Below are 20,635 nucleotides of genomic sequence, written 5' to 3'. Positions count from 1 at the left end.
AAATTGCATAACGACAGGGGCTAAGGGACTTGACTTTCAGTAATTTTCCGATTTTAGTTTTTACACGGAATAAATTTGTGTGGCTATTTCAAAGACGTTGTCATGATAATTTTACCATTGCGTTATAATGCGTTATAGTATTTTCAACCTCGGCAAAGTATAACATCAATTCAGTAAAAGTGCGCATGAAACATTATTTCAATAACTATGAACCTGGTAATTTTCGATAACTCTCAATGTTTTTTGTCTAAAATACTATGGTCATGATGATTCCATCATATTTAGTTTCTATTACAACTAGCGTCCGCATAGTAATTTAGACATTGTGGCACCAATTCATATCAAAATATCAAAATACTACGCGCATGGTACTTTTGAGAACTAAACATATTTTACTCAAAAGCATCAGTGCGTATGATAATTTTACTATAGTAATCATTCTTGTTGTTTATACTAATTAATGATCTTTGATTATTAAACAAATTTTTAGCTGCTTTCAAGTTTCATAACTTTGAAAATCTTTCGAGAGAATCGGGAGAACAACATTGACCGACGTTTGTCGAAAGTGTGAATTTTAATGTTTTGAATAATGCATGCCTGCAAATAAACAAACATAGTAATTTTACTATTTTAATCAAGCTCCTCGTGCATACTAATCTTTATCATAACACATGCTAGTTTCATCATGAAACATATCAATTTTACTAGGCACGAAGTAAAACAATGCATCATTTCAATGACAATTTTACTAAAACACAGTCGAATTTAATATGCGCAACCAAATTTAGCACATGGTAAAATAGCTATGCGTAAGGTATTTTAAACAACAAAATTTATTTGACTAAAAAAGTGGTAGCCTGTTGTTCATTTAAACCACGGATTTAGTAGTTTTACTATGCTTTTTTGTGTGTACACAGCTCAAGCGTTTTTTCCCGCCTTTAGACGGGGTTTATGTTCATCTCTTCTGAGGCTATCAAGTTGATCATTTTTATAAAAAATAGGTCCATTAACAGTTATTTTATGTTTTTTAACTTTTTAAATGAACCAAAAAAAGGTTTTTTTTTTCCTGGGATTTTAACGCCTGGACGTTATTCATCCCCTTTCCTGAGCTATGTCTGTGTAGTGCGTCTAGTGTTGCCAGTGTTGTAGATCTATTTCTTGTTGTTGATTTCTTTTATCTTATATCTCTCCGAACAATTTGGTTTTTCGTAAGCCCAAAAAAAAAAGGTAAACTAATGTGATAAACGATGCACGTTGAAATAATTTTAATCAAAATTGCTGAAAAATCAAGCAGTTTATTAATTTACCAGTGCGAAAAAATGTGGTAGAATTGCTTAAATTCATGAAAAAAGCAAATGAGCGAATTATAAAATAACCTCGAAATTGATGGAAAATTTATATTCGGCTTAATTCAAGTTTCGTTAAAAAAGAATAAAACTGAAATGTTTAGCAAGTCGTAAGGACAGATTGACCATGTTCACAATTTCAAGCGGTTTGAGAGTGTTGCCGATCCTGTCCGACTTAACGATGGTGCCAAACGGATGCTCTGCGAGAACACTCGGAAGTGGACAAAGAGAAAAACGTCGGAGAGCAAATGACCGAACCGTTTGATTCTTTCGGGGAGAAAATGAAACACGTTCTCACGTACTTAAATGCTATCTTGTTCAAGAACTTACGTACGAATGGTTTAGTTAAAGTGTCGGCAGCCATCTTCTCACTAGGACATTACTTCAAGTTTAGGGTTGTACTCGGCCTCCAGTGATAAAAGAGCAACTGCATCTAACCCTTGCTTGTCCAACTAACGGGGCCCTCTTCCGTAAAAAAAATATGAAACCACTGGTCGAACTCCGGGTGCGTCTATCACCGGCCCAAACCGAATCCGAGAAACCTTCCAGGTTCCATCCGATTCCGCGGTCCGTAGCGCAACTTGAAGTTCTTCGTTCTCTGCAAGTACTTTAGCACTCATCGTGCTGCGCTCCAGTCACTGTTATTCGGTTCACTCACTTTGCGACCTAGTAGATCGACACTCAGAGACAAATCAGGTCTTGCATTGACGGCAAGGTATGATAGCGTGCCAATCAAGCTCCTATACAGCGCTTGCATCTTCGAAAGGTTTGTTCAGGTCATTCTCTGCAGTATACCCGAGGTTTATTGGTGTTTTCACTGCAAGGCAGTTCGCCATTTTGAATTTTCGAAGCTCAATGTATTTAGAAAGTCGCAATGAGTTACAACCGTCTTGTTTGTCTATCTCGTAGCCGAGGAAATCATTTCCATCATGGAGTTGACCAAGCGATGTGACTTCAAATTGGTCTCGAAGCTTCTTGTAGACATCATCAATTCCCTTCTCATCAACGATACCAATAATCAGGTCATCAACATAGACGAGTAGATAGACTGTAAACATTCCATGGCGCGCGTAAAGGCAGGAGTCAGATTCGCAAGTCCTGGAATTCATCTGCTGCAGCACTGCGTGTAACGCTTTATTTCAGCACCTGATCGACTGTCGGAGGCCATAGATGCTCGTGCGGAGCCTGCAAACCAAGTCTTCTTTATCTTTTTTCAGGATATCCAGGGGGTTGGGCCATGTATAACTCCTCTTCAACCGTCCCATTCAAGTACGCTGTCTTGAAATCGTATTGCTTAAGCAACAAACCAACAAGCCAACAACACGTAGCGTTGCTATGACTCGACTCCAAACGAACGTGTGTAGCCTTTGGCAACTAAGCGGGCCTTGTGTTTGACTATCTTCCCCGCTTCGTCTCGCTTCAATGTAAAGATCCACTTCACTCCATTCACTTTCTTCCCAGACGGTAACGCTACTAGCTTCCAGGTCTTGTTCGCGGCGTGGGCCGCCATCTCCGAATCCATAGCACTTTTCCAATCCGGTACTAGCACTGCTGCCTTGTAATCTTCGGGCTCTTCGTGAACATGAACTTGTCCCACTAAGAAATCTTCATAATGGCTCGGCAATACTCCTTGAGTACGCCGCTTCGCTTTGCATGGCACTGATTCTTCTTCTTCCTTTATTTCAGGCTCTAAGGCCAAGGGATCACTCTCGTTCATTTCACTTGCATCATCATACACTGATAGTTCTAATTCATTTGTCACTTCTGATTGTTAATCACTTTTATTATCCTCCAAAAGGATTTCTTGTTCACTGTCACTGTTTCCACTTTGCTGCACAGGAAGATCTGGATTCTCCTCCGGTTGTTCTGAGCCATTGCTCAGCTCCAAAAATCGTGCATTACGACTATTGGTGATGAGGTTCGTTGCAAGGTCAGCCGGAGAGCAAACGACCGAACCGTTGGATACTTTCGAGGAGAAATGAAACACACGTCTTAACACGTAAGACGATTTATTGTAACTGACAAAGAAGAGCTAACAGGATAGCCAGAAAGTTTTCCTCTACACGACTAACATAGTATAGGTACAAAAGTGTTCAACCAATCCCAACAGAGAGGACCGCTTGAAATTAAAAGGCGAGTTGAGAGGACAGCCTGCACATATCGCTAGAAAATTCATGCGAGTTGAGAGGACAGCTTGAAATTTAAAGGCAAATAAAGAGGACAGCTTGAAATCTTATCAAGTTGAAAATTAAGCGGTTTGAGAGGACAGCTTGAGATAAGATAGAAATTCAAAGCGAGTCTAGAAGACAGCAAGATATTGAGAAATAATGTTGAGAGGACAGCTTAAGTATATGATCAAATAAATAATCACCGGGATTGAGTAGACTCCTTGAGATAAAAGATAACCATGAGGCGAGTTTAGAGGACAACCTAAACCAATCGTTTAAAACTTCAAGTTAAAAAGTGTTTGTCGAGTGGAAAGTATGAAGATTATTCGAATATAAATATTTTATAAAAATTGATAACCAAATGAGTGTTGAGGGCAGTTTGAGAGGGTAGCTCAACCTTTGACCGATTTGAACCGAGCGAGTTATGTGAAAAGATTGAAATTAAAAAGCTTGATAAAAAATTAATAAGATTAAAGATAGATATGAGTGAACGATAATTTCTTTATTGATTCCAGTAACGATCAGAATAACTGATTAAATGTTGTTTTCTGTTCATGAGTTAGAGTTTAGTGACAGAGAGAATAAGCACAGAGAAGACGGTCTGTACCCAATACATACCGTTAACATTATGTTAGAGGATAAATAAGAATCGAAATGCACAATCTATGGTAAAAAATTGACCCAAACATGCTAATTTGTCTCCTGCTTGGGGATGCTTTCTGTCACGAGATCATGAATGATGTTTCAAGTTATACAGCAATTTTAGGTTCACACATTTACACAATTTTATACAGGATATTTACCAATGTTTTAGATTGAGTCCCGGACAGTGTTATAGAATTTTAGTTTTTAGATTGTTTGGATTTTGGGCGTAATTGTCGCTTAAATTGGGAATATTTGAATCTCAAGCTTAGTTGGTGATTAAACAGGGACCTTATTCCATCGATTCGTATAATGGAAATAGGAAGAAATATGGAACTGTGATATATATGTAAGCACTGACATCGTACTGTAGCATGATTCACGAAGAAGCCAAGTTGACGACTGTTCTAGAACGAAAACGAACTAGTTTAAATTTGATTCGAATCGAATCGAATAATGTAGAGTATTGAGTGTTTTTTACAGCCAGTCAGCATATTTTTCTATGGAAAACGAATATTTTGTGTACAATGATAAATCCATGTGTCCATCACAATTTTTTTTCCTTGAAATTTGGATGAAAAGAAACGATAACAGATTTTTTTTTGTAATTATATTAATGTTATTTTGTTTGGGATAGGAGGGAGATGTGCGAGTGGATTAAACCGGCATCGAGTCATTATCCCCAAGCGTGCACGTAGTCAGTCAGTCAGTCAGTTGGCGAGAAAGCGAGCAAGTCAATAGAGTGTGACCCCCGGCAGCTCATGATTCGAGTGCTCTCCAGTGCGGCAGTACGGCACATGCTTTTCAAACAGATTTCAGTAACAATGATTGAAGGATTAAAATTTTTATAACAATTTAGCAGTTTTATGATTATTTTAGTATATCTCACATAAAGGCGTGATTGGGCACTAACTAGGGTAAGGTTTCCAAATTTCCCGGTTTGCCCGAGTATTTAATATAAAATTTGGGGAAAGTTTGATCCGGCCCCGTTGGCCGGATTTAAATGGAAACGCCTGGATTTTTCCAGGGTTTATTCTTGTTCTTATTTCAAAATCAAACTGAAAAAAAAACAATTTGTGTTGTAAAAATGTTTTATTCATGCGTTCTTAACTAAATTTATTGAACTAGTTTCATAAAAATAATCATAAAAAGGTTTTTCGAAGCATAGAATACGATTTTAAATCTGCTGATTAATGTTGATGAAATTTTTTTTTCAAGTTTTGTTTTCTTGATTTCGATGAATAATTCCTAGGATTTGATCAAAATTGCTGGGTATTGTCCGGATTTGGGTCGAAAACTTTGAAATTAATTGTCCGGAGTTTGACAGGTTTTTAGATAAAATAGCCTGGATTTGTCCGGCTCAGATAAGTGCTGAAAAAATCTGGCAACATTAAGCTAAGGGGATAACATATCCTTTTAAACAATAAAATCACACTTTCGTCCCTTGTTATTAAAAATATATGTGCGAATAATAATTTTGAATCACAAATTTTTATTAATCCAATAGCATCTTTAAACACAAGCATATGTTTTATTGATGATAATTTCAAGCAAATTCGCTGGTTCATGGACCAGTAAAGCTGCTTCAATTTAATTAAATCTAACGTATTTCCGCCGAACCAAATTAGTCCTCTTTTACATTTCCTTGCTTTAAAATTCTTCACGTCTTCGTCGACGTCATCGTCGCCAGGAACGGGCTCTTTTGAGAATTCACGCTGCGAAGCTGGTCTTGTAATAAAAAAGAAAGTCACACTTAATTGTCGAGTAGCATATTATTACCCGTCGTCGTTGGAGGAGGAAAACCGACGGCATCCCGCATAGACTTTGTGTGTTGACAAGCTCGGCCGCGCCGCCATTCGCAATAATCTAGAGCAAGTGCATGATGTGAATAAATATGAGGATAATCTCGGGTTTTTTTTCTGCCCTGTGCTAGTTGCAGAAATTGTCTCACAGCTCATGCTACATAAATTTCCATGGCAGAAAAAAATCCAACGCAAAAATATGCGCTTTAGAAATTTTACCACGATTGTGTGAGCGGTTTTTTTCGTTGTTGTTGTTCCTTTCATTATTTCATCTCACTCGGATGTTGTTGTATAAAAAAGCTGGAATAGGATCATACCAAAAGTAAAAATATACAAGCCAGTCTCTTGGGGGATGAAACAAAATGAAAACCTCCCTCAGCATCATCGCTCCCCGGCATAAGCACTCACAATAATCTGGTTCTTCTCGTTTTTTTTTTCTCCTTTCTGTTCCATGTTATTTCCTCTCGGGAAACGCTTTTCACGCTCCATCCATCGCCGAATTGCGTGTCGTGGCAACGGAAATGGCCGCCATTCCTCGATCCCCAATCCACGCCATGCCACCCCCACAGGAAGTGTACTGCGGAAAGGAGACAATCTGCACCGTCGACGGGCTGCACTTCAACTCGATGTACAACGCCCGAGTCAAGGCCTTCAACAGCACCGGCGAGGGAGAGTACTCGGAACTCATCGGCCTCCAAACGGCTGAAGGTAAGGATTTGGACTTATGTTTTTCTTACTTCTTCTTTTTCATGTTTTTTTCCTCTTCAGCTTCATTTTTCATTGGTCGCTGACAGGGCAGAAACTTTTGACAGGGTGTTAAAGATTCATAAATTCGGTCTTTCTTTTCCCCGGAAGAAGCGTTTGAGCATATTAAAGGAGTTTAGATAAAAGTTTTTACGGCCGTTTTAATTATTTAATCTAAAATTGTTATCTAAAATCACAAAACATCTTAAAGAAAGTGCGATTCTATTTGTTTACGAAACTTGTAAATTTTAAAACAGTGCTGAAAGGTGCATTTTTTCACTTGAGATGTAATTTCCGGCGAAATTACATCCAAGATCGGTTTTTGATAGGTAATAAGAGTTGCTAAGTTCTACTCAAATACACATGCAATCAGGGCCGTAGGAAGAATCGACTCATGGGGGGGGGGGGGCCTGACTGATTTTTACTTGAGATTTTTTGCCCAACAATGCACGGATACAAAAAAAAAATTAAACAATTTTTGATTGTGACTCCATATTAGCTTAGCTTAGCTTAGCTTGATTAACTACTCACATCCACCTTGAATCGTAAAACCCGAAATGCATGGTGGAAGAAAATGGCTTGTTCAAAAATCAAATTATGATAACTATCATTTCGAGTTCCACGATCGCTGGCGTGGCTCAGTAGAACAAGTTCCACATCGCCAATGGTCGCTACTCCATGATTGACCGAGGCCATCAATTTTATTCAGAGGTCAAATGAATGATGCTTGGGATTAGCAGCTCATTCACACTGCACAAAACTGATGCTCTCTCTTTTAACGTCAATAACGGCGCCGGTCACGTCCTAGTAGTCAATGGAAAGATTTGAAAAAAGAAAAAAGGATGAAAGATCTATTTTGTGCTTTAGGACCGAGGTCACCTCTGCATCCTAGCAAAATAATTTTGGTTGGGAGAGGGATTAAAGGAATTGGTTGGGAGACACTTTTGAATAGTGTTACGGTGAACAATAAATATTATTTTCTTGATTCATAAAGTTTCTATAGAAGCAGGCATGAGTATGTTAGGTTAAATGGTGAAAAAAAAATTAAGGACCATTACTAAGTGTGAACATAAATTTGTAAAAATATTTCTTTAAAAAGTCGCGTGGCTTTTGATTTTTGTATCTTGAGATACAAATTGAAGAGGTTTGGGTTATACATTTCGGATCATGTTGGGCAGCTAATAATAATTTTGAAAAAGGAACTATAATTTCATAATTTTAAGTTGTTGAGACATTTAAACAAGTTAAGTTCTTTACATTTGAAGCTATCTGAGGGAACGAACATGCTTTTGTTAATAATGTTCCTAGGTGAATAAAAAGCTAGTTAAAAATAAAAACTTATTTGAAAAAACTCTACATAATTTCAAAGCACTAAAACTTCTAAACATAATCCGAACTACAAAAAGCGTGTTAAAAATAGTTTATAATTGACTCCTATTCCAAAAAACACAAACCAATTATGTACAGATTTTTTTCCATGTACATATTTCAGATCTAACAACCTACTACTTTGGTTGAGTGCCTACAAAAACTTCTGAAGCACACGTTAAAACGCCATTAAAATAACCATTGAATTGGATTGTGTATGTTATTATGCTTCAATATAAAATGCCTTACTAAAACTATTTGGTCCACTCACTTTGGGGCAGAAAAATCAGTTCGAACGCAACTGTATGTTACCATCTAAAGCTTCTGTGAAACGTACCGTCAACTGGGGCAACATGCAACAATTTTCAACTTCAATGGCTTCTAAAAAACTTATGTTCGCAATTAATCCTACCTCTTATGCATCAAAAGTTTTAAGGATGATGGAATATCAAGTTGGCGTAGTTAGAAAAAATATTCGTTTCTTCAGTTATTTTTAATTTTCTAAAAACATGCGATTTTCACCATCCTTAGAAAATGGGGTAACTTGCAACAAACTTTGTTTTTAATGAAAAATCTTATGAACACGTACGAAAATTTATAGTTTTTCATATATTTGCGATGCCCTGAAAACCATTACGCATGAAAACACCAATTCCAGTAGTTTTTGGGTCTCTAAAAACTAATTTTCATATTTTTTTCTGAAAATAAGGATGCTGCATACATTTAGGGGTTAAATAATACCACGAAAAATTCTACAAGCTGGAATCATAAAAATAAATGTTTGAATGAATGAAATTTCAATGTTTACAAACGCGTGATGCAAAACGTTCATATTCCAACACATGAAAACGAGATTTACAAAGTATTTCTTTGATTTGCATTTTGTTGCATTCAACCCCAGACACCTAACTGAATTATAAAAATATTTATTTAAAAAAATTGGGTGATTGTTCGAAAAATATTTTCATACCAACAATGTTGGTATAACATGAGGAAACCAGTATAAAGTTTGTAGGTTATTTTATCAAGCCGATCCGTCATACTGGGTAAAGTTTTTTTCGGCATCAAAAAATGTTAAACTTTGTACATTTATTGCTCAATTTTTCAAATTTTATATAAAAATAAAAAACTTAAAAAAAACTAGCCTAAGATGTGAGTAATTATGTCACCATCATTTTGTAATCATTAAAATATAACTTTATTACAATACGTTAAATTAAAAATTGATTCGATGTGGTGTTATATAAATGTTGCATCGAACCCCGCTGTTGCATGATGCCCCGGTTGACGGTAAGGTTCATACCTTCCTGACCACGATCATTTTTATATCAATTAAATATTTTTCACTCCATTAATTTATACATAGAATGATCTTTCCACTGGTTTGGGTTCATGACTCAAACTTAGTACCTATCGTTTTTACTATCCGCTAACTCAAGAGCTCCGCTGATAAAAATGGAATTATGTTCTCCGAAGGTGTTATCTCCAACTGACTTCAGAAAATAAAAAACCGCAAAAAAGGCTTTTCTTTGACCCGTAACTTGCGTTCATGTTTACACAAAAATATAATCATGCAACTTATTCAATGAAATATTTTCTGCTCGACTTCGTGCTGTTTATCAAAATATTCGAAATAACCCCCTAAACACTTTCCTATTTTTACCTATCTGTAAAAAATTTAAATAAACTACTTATCTGAGAAATAATGTGGATCCGTTCGGCAGTCGGATTCAGTGCTCCATCAGCTTTAGAACACCACAAGGTTGTTCCGGAAGGCGTAACGCTATCATTCCATTTTCAGATAAATTTTCACAACTTTAAAACTCAGAAATATCCAAAATCTCCATTTCAGAACTCTTGAAAATTTGCTTAAAATTTTTGATTGTGACTCCATATTCATTATTAAGTACTTTGACATTAAAAGCTTTCGTATTAAATCGTAACTTAAGAAATTTGGTCCTAAACCAAAAAGGTGAGCTAAAGTCGCTTTCATCGATGGTTAAAACCTTTTAATTTGTTTAAAAGTTTGGTAGTTCAAACTTAGTTGATTTGGGCATAAAATAAGTTTTTTTAGGAGAGTCTTCCATTTCTTAAAAAAAATAACTTATTCTATACTCAAATCAAGCAAGCCAAATCTTCCAAACTATTTTGCAAATTCAAAGATTTTAACCTTTGATGAAAATATATCAAATTATCAAGAAAAAAAGTAAGAGATAAAATCATAAGATTTTCGAATCACATTTTCTTTATGCCAACTTGAACCATATTAAAGATTTTAGTATGAAATTTGGCTTTAAAAAACTGCAACATTGCGGACCAAATACGAGATATCTCGTTTTTTCCTTGTCGCCTACAAAATTTAACACAACACTTCCCGTTACTCAAATATCTATATTAAATTATGTTGAACTTTGTTCATTGGTGTCTCAAGCATAAAATGACGAATTTTGGTGCCCTTAATGTGTTGATAATATTGAACAGTGCACTGGGAAAATATAAAATTTTGAGCAGATTTTTGAGGTGAAGATGTTTCTTTAACAGCAAATATTTTTTCTAAGGAATCAATTCTATCATGAAAACCCTGTAGATGATTTCTTAAAATAAAATTTGGGGTTTTTCGGATAAAACCAAAACCTTAAATTCTACTTTTTATTTGTGATTTTCAGATGAATTGTGTTTACATACTAATTTTGTTTGAAAAATTGAAATCTGGAAATTGAATTGACAAGCAATCCTAACAGATTAAGGACCGCGAAGAAATCTATGACGAGAAACACCGACGAACGGCATACTGTACCTTAGAAACTCCTGGACTTAATGTTATAAATCAAGCATTTTTAAGTTACGAAAAATACTGTGTTCAATTTTCTCGTATAAAGTTTTACACTTAAATTCAGTCCTATTATAGTCGAATTATACTTCGAAGTGTAGCGCACTGTTGATAAGCCAAAAAATGAGATATATCGTTTTTAATCCGCAAGGTGTTAAGTTTATGATTTCTTGAATTTCACGAAAAATTATTTTAAATTGTTAAATTTATTTACAAGCTAAACCTTTTTCTGAATTTTGAATCTGCATTCTGAATCACAAATTGCACTTTGAATCTGTATCCGAATTTTCATACAATTTCCGAAATGTACAAAAAATACGATTTCCGAATCTTATTCCGGATCAGAATTTTATGAGAAAAATTTTAGAGAACTCATTCATAAATATTTTATTTTAACTCTGCAGTTCAGGTTAAATCTAAATTCACTATTGAAAATGTTTATTTAATATTCGTGTTGTGAATCAGAATTAAACTTTGAATTTACAAAAATCTGAAACTGACTTTAGTTTAGTTTAGTTTATTTGTATTCAAAAGTAGCGTAAGACAATTGTCTTTTCATTTTGCCACAGCGGCGTAATCGTATTGATGGAATGCACTTGTTACTTTCATTTAAATCTCTTAGAGAATGATTGGTTTTGTCCACAATTAACATTTCTTCTAGTTAAATAACGTTGAACATTGCTTTCTAAATGTGCTTAAATTAGGAATATTTTTCATTGGGTTTGGTAGTAAATTCCAAAGAACAACACCTTTGACAAAAAATGTGCAGTTATAAAAAGACGTTGTATGATTGGGGATCACATAATTTCGCGTCCTAGTGCCGTTGAAGGGTTGGAGTATATTGAAAAGATATGAAGGACATTTATTGGTGATGATTTTATGAAACATAAGACATGACCGAACTTTAATAAAATTGTAAAACGAATATCCTAATAACTTATGTTGCAAATGAGTAACTCGATCTAAACGGGATAGGTTAAAGACGAAACGAACGCAACAATTAAGCGCGATTTTTATTCTGTCGAGAGCTCTTGCAGAAATTGTAGGCAGTAGGAAATCACACGCAATAAAATATGGTAAAATGAATGTTTTAAAAAGTTTTAATTTGACGTTCTGGTTTAGGAAACTTGACTTAAGCTTTATGTTTCTAAGCACGCCATAAATTTTACCGCATTGGTTCAATACGTGGTTATCCCAGTCGAATCGACTGTCAACGATAAATCCTAAGCTTGTAACCTTGTTTGAAAAAACTATTTCATTATCTCCTAGTTGTAAGAAAGGCTTATTTGTGCATACAGTTCGTGTTATCAAAAGGGCATTTGATTTGGATGCATTCAACGTCATCAGATGATTTTTCGCCCACGTATTTATAGCTTGCAAATCTAGGTTCATTAACTGACCGGTTTCGACCATGCTTTGGTTTTTACAATTAATATACAGCTGAATATCGTCAGCAAACGAATGAATGGTGCAATATTTTACAATGCTTGGTAAATCGTTTATATACATAGTGAATAATATAGGGCCTAACACGGATCCTTGAGGCACTCCAGAATTAACTGGTAAAAAACTAGAAAAACTTTCATTGCTAAACACTGCTTGCTCCCGATCCTTTAGATATGAATGAATCAATTCAATAGCCGTTGGCTGAAAATCGAAATTCGTGTTTAATTTTCTACAGAGTGTTTTATGAGAAATTGTATCGAATGCCTTCGAGCAATCGAGCAGCACCATAAGAACTTTGTGGCCTTCATCTATGGATTTTGAAACATCATTGCATATTTTAAGCATGGCTGTTTTTGTACTATGTCCTGGTCTATATCCAGATTGATGCTCTGTTATTAAGTTGTTGAGATTTAAATACGTGCTTATTTGTTTTTTCATTATTCGTTCGAAAACTTTTGATAGGGCACTCAATATGCTAATTGGACGTAAATTCGATAGCGAAGATAAGTTAGTTTTTTTCTTAAAAGGGATAATTTTGGATAATTTCCAGGCTTTTGGATATATTGATGTATTTATTATACTATTGAAAATGAATGATAAGTGATTTATGATAACTGGTAAAATAAGTTTTATAAACTTTATGGGTATATCATCCATACCTACGGCATTAGATTTAACTTCATAAACGGCGTTGATGATGTCATATTCTTCGATATTATTGAATTTAAAACCTGTTGAATTTGAATGGTAGTAGTTATGGGCTTGAACTTGATCTACTGTGAAGCTTTCATGAAATTTCTGATTGATTTCGTTTGGATGAAAATTGTTTTCCGAACAAGATTTGCGTTTCGATAAACCAATGTTTTCAAGTTGATTCCAAAATTCTTTGGGTGACAAGTTCTGACTGAATTTATTGTTGTAGTAATCGCGTTTTGCTTGCATAATTTTCTTGTTTGCTAGATTTCGAAGTCTTTTGAAAAATACTAGATCTTCATCGGCTTTAGTTAGCTTCCATTTAGCGTAAGCGCGATCGCGGTCGATAAATGCCAATTGTAAATTTGAATTAAACCATGGGTTGTATTTTCTTCTACTAGAGTTATGCTTCCGCAATGGAACACAAGTAACATGCAATCGCGTAATATTGTTGTTGAACATTTCTACGATGTCGTTCGTGTCGGCGAGAGCATAAAAATGAGACCAATCTATTCGATTAAATTCTTGAAAAAAGATGCTTGGATCCAACCGTTTATAATCTCTATAGAAAAAGGTGTCGTTTTTAATTTCTGTATCGTAGTTGAATGAAGCGTATATCAAGTCGTGATTAGAAGCATTAGGAACACTTATTTGACCAAAACGAATAACAGAATTCTGCCGGCTTGTAATAAGCAAGTCGAGTTGTGAAGCTCCGTGGTGATGGAAAAAAGTTGGTTCGGTCCCAATCATTTCTGCACAATCTATGGTGGGATGGTTGTAAAACAATCCAATAAGAATTTTTTTATTAGAAAGGGTTAGCTCAACAAACATAAATTCAAACGTATGGGAATTCCTAACTATGAAATTTGATTCAATGAGTTTACTTTTGTAACATTTTTTCACGTAAAGAATAAGCCCACCTCCGGTTTTACCTATACGATCACTTCTAAAAGTAGAATATCCGTCGATGGTTATTAGACCCATATCTTTAGTATGATTAAGCCAAGTTTCACATACCCCAGCAACATCAACTGATGAAACTAGCAATATTTGTTTGTATTCGTCAAATTTAGTCATGTTTTTGGCACAAATACTTTGCATATTAAGCATACAGATCGATAATTTTTTAGATTCGAAAGATGATTTCATTACGATTCCTGGTATGCACATATCTGTCAGGGTGTTGTTTTGGTTATTGAAGTTAGCCATTATCAAAAAACGCACATTTAGTGAAGCAATGATCAATAAAACTAAAACGTGTTTCTGAACAAACAATTTTTCGTAAAAAAACGAGTGCAGCTTAACTCGAAAAAAGCATTTTTCGGTTTTGTAGCAGTTTGATAGTCACGGCAGGGCCGTAGGAAGAACCGACTCATGGGGGGGGTTTTGGAGACTGATCTTTATCTATGATTTTTTGCCCAACAATGTACGAAACCAACAAAAAAAATTGAAAAAAATAAGTTTGTAGCTATATGGTTATTCGTTTTAGGGTACTTGAAAGTTTTCTTATTAAATTGTAACTTTAGAAAATTGATTCTAAATCTAAAAGATGAGCTGAATTCACTTTCATCGGTGGTTCAAATCTTTGAATTTATTTAAGAGTCTGGTAGATCAAACTTATTTGATTTCGGCATAAAATAAGCTTTTTTTAGGAGAGTCTTTCATTTCTAAAAAAAACTTATTCTATACTCAAATCCAACAAGCCCAATCTTCCAAAATATTTTTCAAATTCAAAGATTTAAATCTTTAATGAAAATAAATCAAATTTTCAAATAAAAAGTAAGCGATAAAAATCATCAGATTTTCGGATCAAATTTTCTTGATGCAAACTTGATCCAAATCAATGATTTTTGATTGCAATGATTTAAGTATGAAATTTGGCTTGAAAAAAAAACTGCAATACATTGCGGACCAAATACGAGATATCTCGTTTTTTTTGCTTGACGCTAGTATGCTAACATAATTCAAATGTTATGAATCTATTAACGAAATCTGACTCTACAAAATGTAACACAAGCTTTATAAATTGAGCACTTTTAAGTAACGGCAAACGTTGGGTTCAATTTTGTCCAATAAAGTTTAACACTTGAATTCAGTCAATTCGAGTTATACTTCGAAGTGTAGCACACTGTTGGTAAGTGAGAAAACTATATTTTTCGTTTTTTTCCGCAATAGGATATGTTCATGATCTCAACCATTTATGTAGATTGTAAAATTCTCTTACAAGCTAATCATTTATCTGTATTTTGAATCTGCATTCTGAATTTGAATTCTGGACCTGAATTCAAAAATTGCGCTTTGAATTTGTATCCAAATTTACATACGATTTCTGAAATGTACAAAAAATACGATTTCTGAATCTTATTCCAGATAAGAATTTTATAAGCCAAGTTATAGAGCCGTTATTCATGAATCTATTATTAAAATTCTTTAGTTCAGGTTTAATCTTAATTCACGTTTTAAATTTTTTATTTTCAATCTGCATTGTGAATCAGAATTAAAATATGAATTTACAAAGATCTGAATCTTACTTTTAAATTATGGATTGCCATTTGAAGCTTTAAATTTTTTAATTTTGTGTAAAAACTATGTTCAAGAATTTCGAATTTGAATATGAAACAAAATTTCTTTTTTTTTAATATTTGTAAAACTATAATCAAAATATTGAAAATGCATATTATCTTGAAAAACATGATTCAAAGTTGATGTGAAATGCAAAACCAAATTTGAACCAGGATTTCAAAGCAGCGTTTCATTTATATTTTTTTATGATTATTCGAGCTGAAAATCAACAATCCTGGACTGGATACAGAATCCAAAATTCAAAAAACTGTACGATAAATTATGGAATCAGAAAATCCGAAATGGGTTTGATTTAATTTGAAATTCAATATTCAGACCTATGAAAAAGTGAGAAAATTTTGAAAAAGTGTACCAGAATTTTGGACTTGGGTTTGGTTTTGAGGTTTTTTTCATAAGTTTTTAGTCTAGATTGTTACTGTTGATTAACTTTACTCTTTTATCATAATTTGGTTCGTCCTAAATTTGAAATTTTGAGTGTAGAGTAGAATCTCTCGCTTGCTGTTTTGGATCCTCATGGGGGGGGTTTAACCCCCAAAACCCCCCCCGTTCCTACGGCCATGAGTCACGGTCAGCAGCAACTAGCTTATCGATGAAAGCGCCAAAGCAGCATTCTAAGACAGGAACATCCCTCGACGACAGCATTCTGATCAGCAACATACTTTTAGGAATTGGAGTCAGAGGAAAATTTCGGGATGGATTGGAAGGAGAGAGAGCGCTTGTTGGAAAAGGTTTGTTTTTCTTGACTTTTAGGAGGGGAGTCACGGGATAGCTTAGGGATGGATTGGAAGGACGGAGAGCACTTGTATGGATAGGTTTGTTTACTTTTTATAGCTTTTAGGAGGGGAGTCACGGGATAGCTTAAGGATGGATTGGAAGGACAGAGAGCACTTGTGAGGAAAGGTTTGTTTACTGTTTGTAACTTTTAGGAGAGGAGTCACGGGATAACTTCAGGGATGGATTGGTAGGACGGAGAGCGTTTGTACGGAAAGGTTTGATTTGTTTTGTAGCTTTCAGGAGGGGAGTCACCAAGGAAGATCAGGATGGGAGTCAAAGGAGAGAGATATCTTTTTAGGAGAGGTTATTATTGCAGCAGACGATTGAGCTCATCCTCTGATGAGATCGGTGTACCTTCGTTCTCGGATATTTTCTTCACGAACACCACACCGTTTTTAGTATAAACGGATGCAAGCTTTTTCTCTTGCTTGAGATTAAGAGCTTTTATGTTGAGTGACCGAGCGGCGAGTGAGAGATTCTCGTTCACATAGATCCGATCCTTATTGTTGAACCCGATGATCTCGAGCGTGAGCGTCCTAGTTTTGAGATACCTGGAGTAAAAATCGTTCCTCTGGTTGGTGATCGCAAATTGGATCATCACTATATATGCCTTCCCAGCTACCATAGTGGCTCTCGACAGGCGTCTCATGTCGACTAGGGGCACCATCCCAGCATATCCAAGATGATCACACAGTTTCTCAAAATACTTGTAAAGGTTTTCTCCCTGGACGAACGGGATTCCTCTCATCAGCAGATCGTTGGTACACGAGGACCGTGCAATACTCTCGGTGTTCAATTGTATGCTTTCTGTATTGCGTGAGACTGAGATGCTGAGATCGGTGATCGTTTGTTGTAAACCCGAGCGTATGAGATCGATCTCTGTTTTGATTTCAGTTTTCATTACCAACATCTCCTCTTTGAACTGCTTTGAGATTTCGGTCTTTGTCCGCTCCATTTTTTCCATCAACAGCTCAGCTAATTGGGAGATGGACATCTCTTCTGGCTCATCGGCTACCCCGCTATTGTCTGGCTTATTTCGCTTGGTGGTTTGGCTCCTTGAGGTCATGATGAGATGGGTCCGGTGAGTTGAAGGTAGAATGTGCCAGTGGGTACAACTCCGCTTATACAATCGCGAACAACCGGTTATAGTTCGACCGTATATTTACAAATTGGAGAAACTTTGGGACGATTGTAAGGTAAGATTCTTTACTTTTTCCGAGTTAAATGCGCACGACGATTTACTCGATGCACTCCATAATACGAGTTTTAAATATTGGAATGGAACATTTTTGAATTTTGTTTGAGAATTAAGTTTAAGAACTTCGAATTTGAATATAAAACGAAATTACTCTTTTTTCATATTGGAAAAACTTTTACCAAAATATTCAAAATGCATATGATCTCGAAAAACAGGATTCAAATTTGAAATGAAATGCAAAACCAAGTTTGAAACAGGATTTCAAAGCAGCTTTTCATTTCTAATTTCTTATGATTACTCGAACTGAAAATCAAAAATCCTGTACTGAATTTTAATAGTGTAGCAGATTTTTGGACTTCTGATTCTGAATTTAAAATTTTGAATGGAGATTGCTTGTAGTTTTGGATCCTCATGGGGGGGTTTAAATACGGAGGAAAAGCTGAAGCGGATGATTAAAGGAAATCCCAACGTTTCAAGCCGTGATTTGGCTAAAAAGATCGGCATGTCGCAAAGATACGTCCAGAATGCAAAGAAGAGAGCTGGACCTACATACATACAAGAAAAAAATATGGCTGCTGTGTGATGGACGACGAAACGCGTATATAAAAGCCGATTTTAAACAAATTCCGGGATTGAAGATTTTCAACGGCAAGAGCAATTGTGATGTAGACGACGAATTAAAGAAAAAGAAAATATCGAAGTTCGCCTTCAAATATCTCGTTGGGCAGGCCATCTGTTCTTGCGGACTGAGGAGTGATCCTTTCGTGACAAAGAGCACAGTAAATGGCGAGATCTACAAATCTGAGTGCCTCGAGAAGCGCCTTTTGCCGCTCTTGCAGCAGCACGACGAAGCTCCGCTTTTTTGTCCAGATTTAGCATCATGCCACTATTCTAAAAGTGTCCTGGAGTGGTATGTGGCCAATTCTGTCCATTTTGTTCCAAAGGACATGAACCCACCAAACTGTCCGGAGCTGCGCCCGGTGCCCAGCTAACATGAAATCGTAATAGAAATGATAATCCAAATCGAATATTAAGACATATTCAATAACTATTGTAAACACGTTGGTATTGAATGATTTTCTATCATTCATTTACGACAACCTTTGCCCAAAAATAGTTGAGTCAGATAGCAGTTTAGTCAATTCGTAAATATGTTTCCAAAACGCTGGGAATATGCTAATTCAACATTTACGATTTGAGTGAACTGATTTACGATAAATGGGCGGTCCTTCAATTGACACTCTCTCCGGTCTCTTCCTTTGACCGGTTCGTAAAAAGAAAATCTCACCTATAGAGCTAAAGCTTGGACAACATCAATTGATGAGTTGGCATCGTGGTAAGATACCGGACTTCAAACTCGGAGGACTGAAGTTCAACTCTCTCGGTCGAGGGATTTTTTTTTCGTTTATTTTGCTTTTTGTTGGAAAATCGAATCGTTTCAATCTTGTCATTGTAGATATATCACCTCCACTTTTGTAGCTATATGCTATTTTGGTAAGTTTAATACAATCTTTTTATCTGGGATACTTGTTTGAATAATTCTGTTGTTCCTGCGTTATACCTTCATAAATGTTTGCTGGGTGGAGCAGTACTGGGCAAAGATGAAGCGAGAACTTCGGAAGAGCAAGAAGACAGTCAAAGACGAGAAGGACATGTTTAGAAAATGAAAAAAAAAAACTTAGGAAATGGTACCGGATGACACTGTAAAGACTTTGATGGAGGGCATCAAGCGAAAATGCGAGCAATTTTACACTCAAGGTTCCATCGATTAAATTTTCTTTTGACTTTTGAAGTAAATTTATGTATAAAACTTCCCTAAAATTTTGGTTTGATTCTAAACATTTTGGAAAGTTGGCATGACATTTTCGGTGTCGCAATAATTTCGTGTTCGTCCTTTATGATATATTTTACTAGTTAACTCTCTGGTACATAATCTTACCTTCAAACCAGGATTGCAAAAAATGATAATCCATTAATCTGTGATAATGACAGCTGTTTGACAATTAGGAGTCAAACGCTTTTAGCTAAAACAAGCATAAGAATCTGAGAAAACTATAAAACAGTCCATTTTATAAATTTTTGATCCGGATGGACGAAGAGAATGCCGCACGGGCGGCAGTAGTGCAAAAAGGCACCCGTCGAAATGTGGAATATCACCGACAGCGGAAGAGGCAGCGAGTCCGAATTTTCCAGGAAAAAAAGCGCCGCCTGGAGGAGGAGAAGCTCGAGGAGCTGGAGCAGCTGCATCGTTCCCAAGATACACGAAAGTTCTATCAGAAACTCAACGCATCCCGCAAAGGCTTCGTGCCGCAAGCCGAAATGTGCCGGGATAAGGACAGGGGCATCCTGACCGACAATCGTGAGTTGATCAAAAGGTGGAAGCAGCACTTCGATGAACATCTGAACGGCGCACAGTCAGGAGATCAAGACGGTGGGGGAAGGTACATTGTCGGCGTAGCCAACGACGTAGAGGAGCCACTTCCAACGATGAGTGAAGTTAAGGAAGCCATTCGCCAGCTGAATAGAAACAAGTCGGCTGGGAAGGATGGTATCGCAGCTGAACTTATCAAAATGGGCCCGGACAAGTTGGCCGATTGCTTACACTGGTTGATAGTCCGGATCTGGGACATAGAACAGCTACCGGAGGAGTGGAAGGAGGGGGTAATATGCCCCATCTACAAGAAGGGCGACAAATTGGACCGTGAGAACTACCGAGCGATCACTGTCCTCAATGCCACTTACAAAGTGTTGTCCCGAATCCTACTCCGCCACCTAACGCCACAAGCAAACAGATTCGTGGGAAGTCATCAAGCTGGCTTCATGGAGGGACGGTCTACGACGGACCAGATATTCACATTACGGCAAATCCTCCAAAAATGCCGTGAACACCAAGTCCCTACGCACCATCTATTCATCGACTTCAAAGCAGCATACGACACGATCGACCGTAACGAGCTATGGAAAATCATGGACGAGAACGGCTTTTTCGGGAAGCTGATCAGACTGATCAAGGCGACGATGGATGGAACGCAGTGCTGTGT

General features: G+C 36.3%; 1 protein-coding gene across 1 annotated transcript in view; it reads left to right on the top strand.

Annotated features, from left to right (window-relative positions):
- The window catches only part of LOC129749239 (E3 ubiquitin-protein ligase TRIM9), a 579,998-nt gene that overhangs the window by 525,638 nt on the left and 33,725 nt on the right, over positions 1 to 20,635 (top strand). The window contains exon 8 of the mRNA XM_055744176.1: positions 6,528 to 6,666. Within this exon, the coding sequence (XP_055600151.1) occupies positions 6,528 to 6,666 (139 nt within the window). The remainder of the gene's footprint in view (positions 1 to 6,527; positions 6,667 to 20,635) is intronic.

The sequence above is a fragment of the Uranotaenia lowii genome, chromosome 2 (genome assembly GCF_029784155.1).
Source record: "Uranotaenia lowii strain MFRU-FL chromosome 2, ASM2978415v1, whole genome shotgun sequence".
Taxonomy (NCBI): domain Eukaryota; kingdom Metazoa; phylum Arthropoda; class Insecta; order Diptera; family Culicidae; genus Uranotaenia; species Uranotaenia lowii.
Note: the sequence above shows the minus strand (reverse complement) of the source record. Positions and strands in the feature narration are given on the sequence as shown.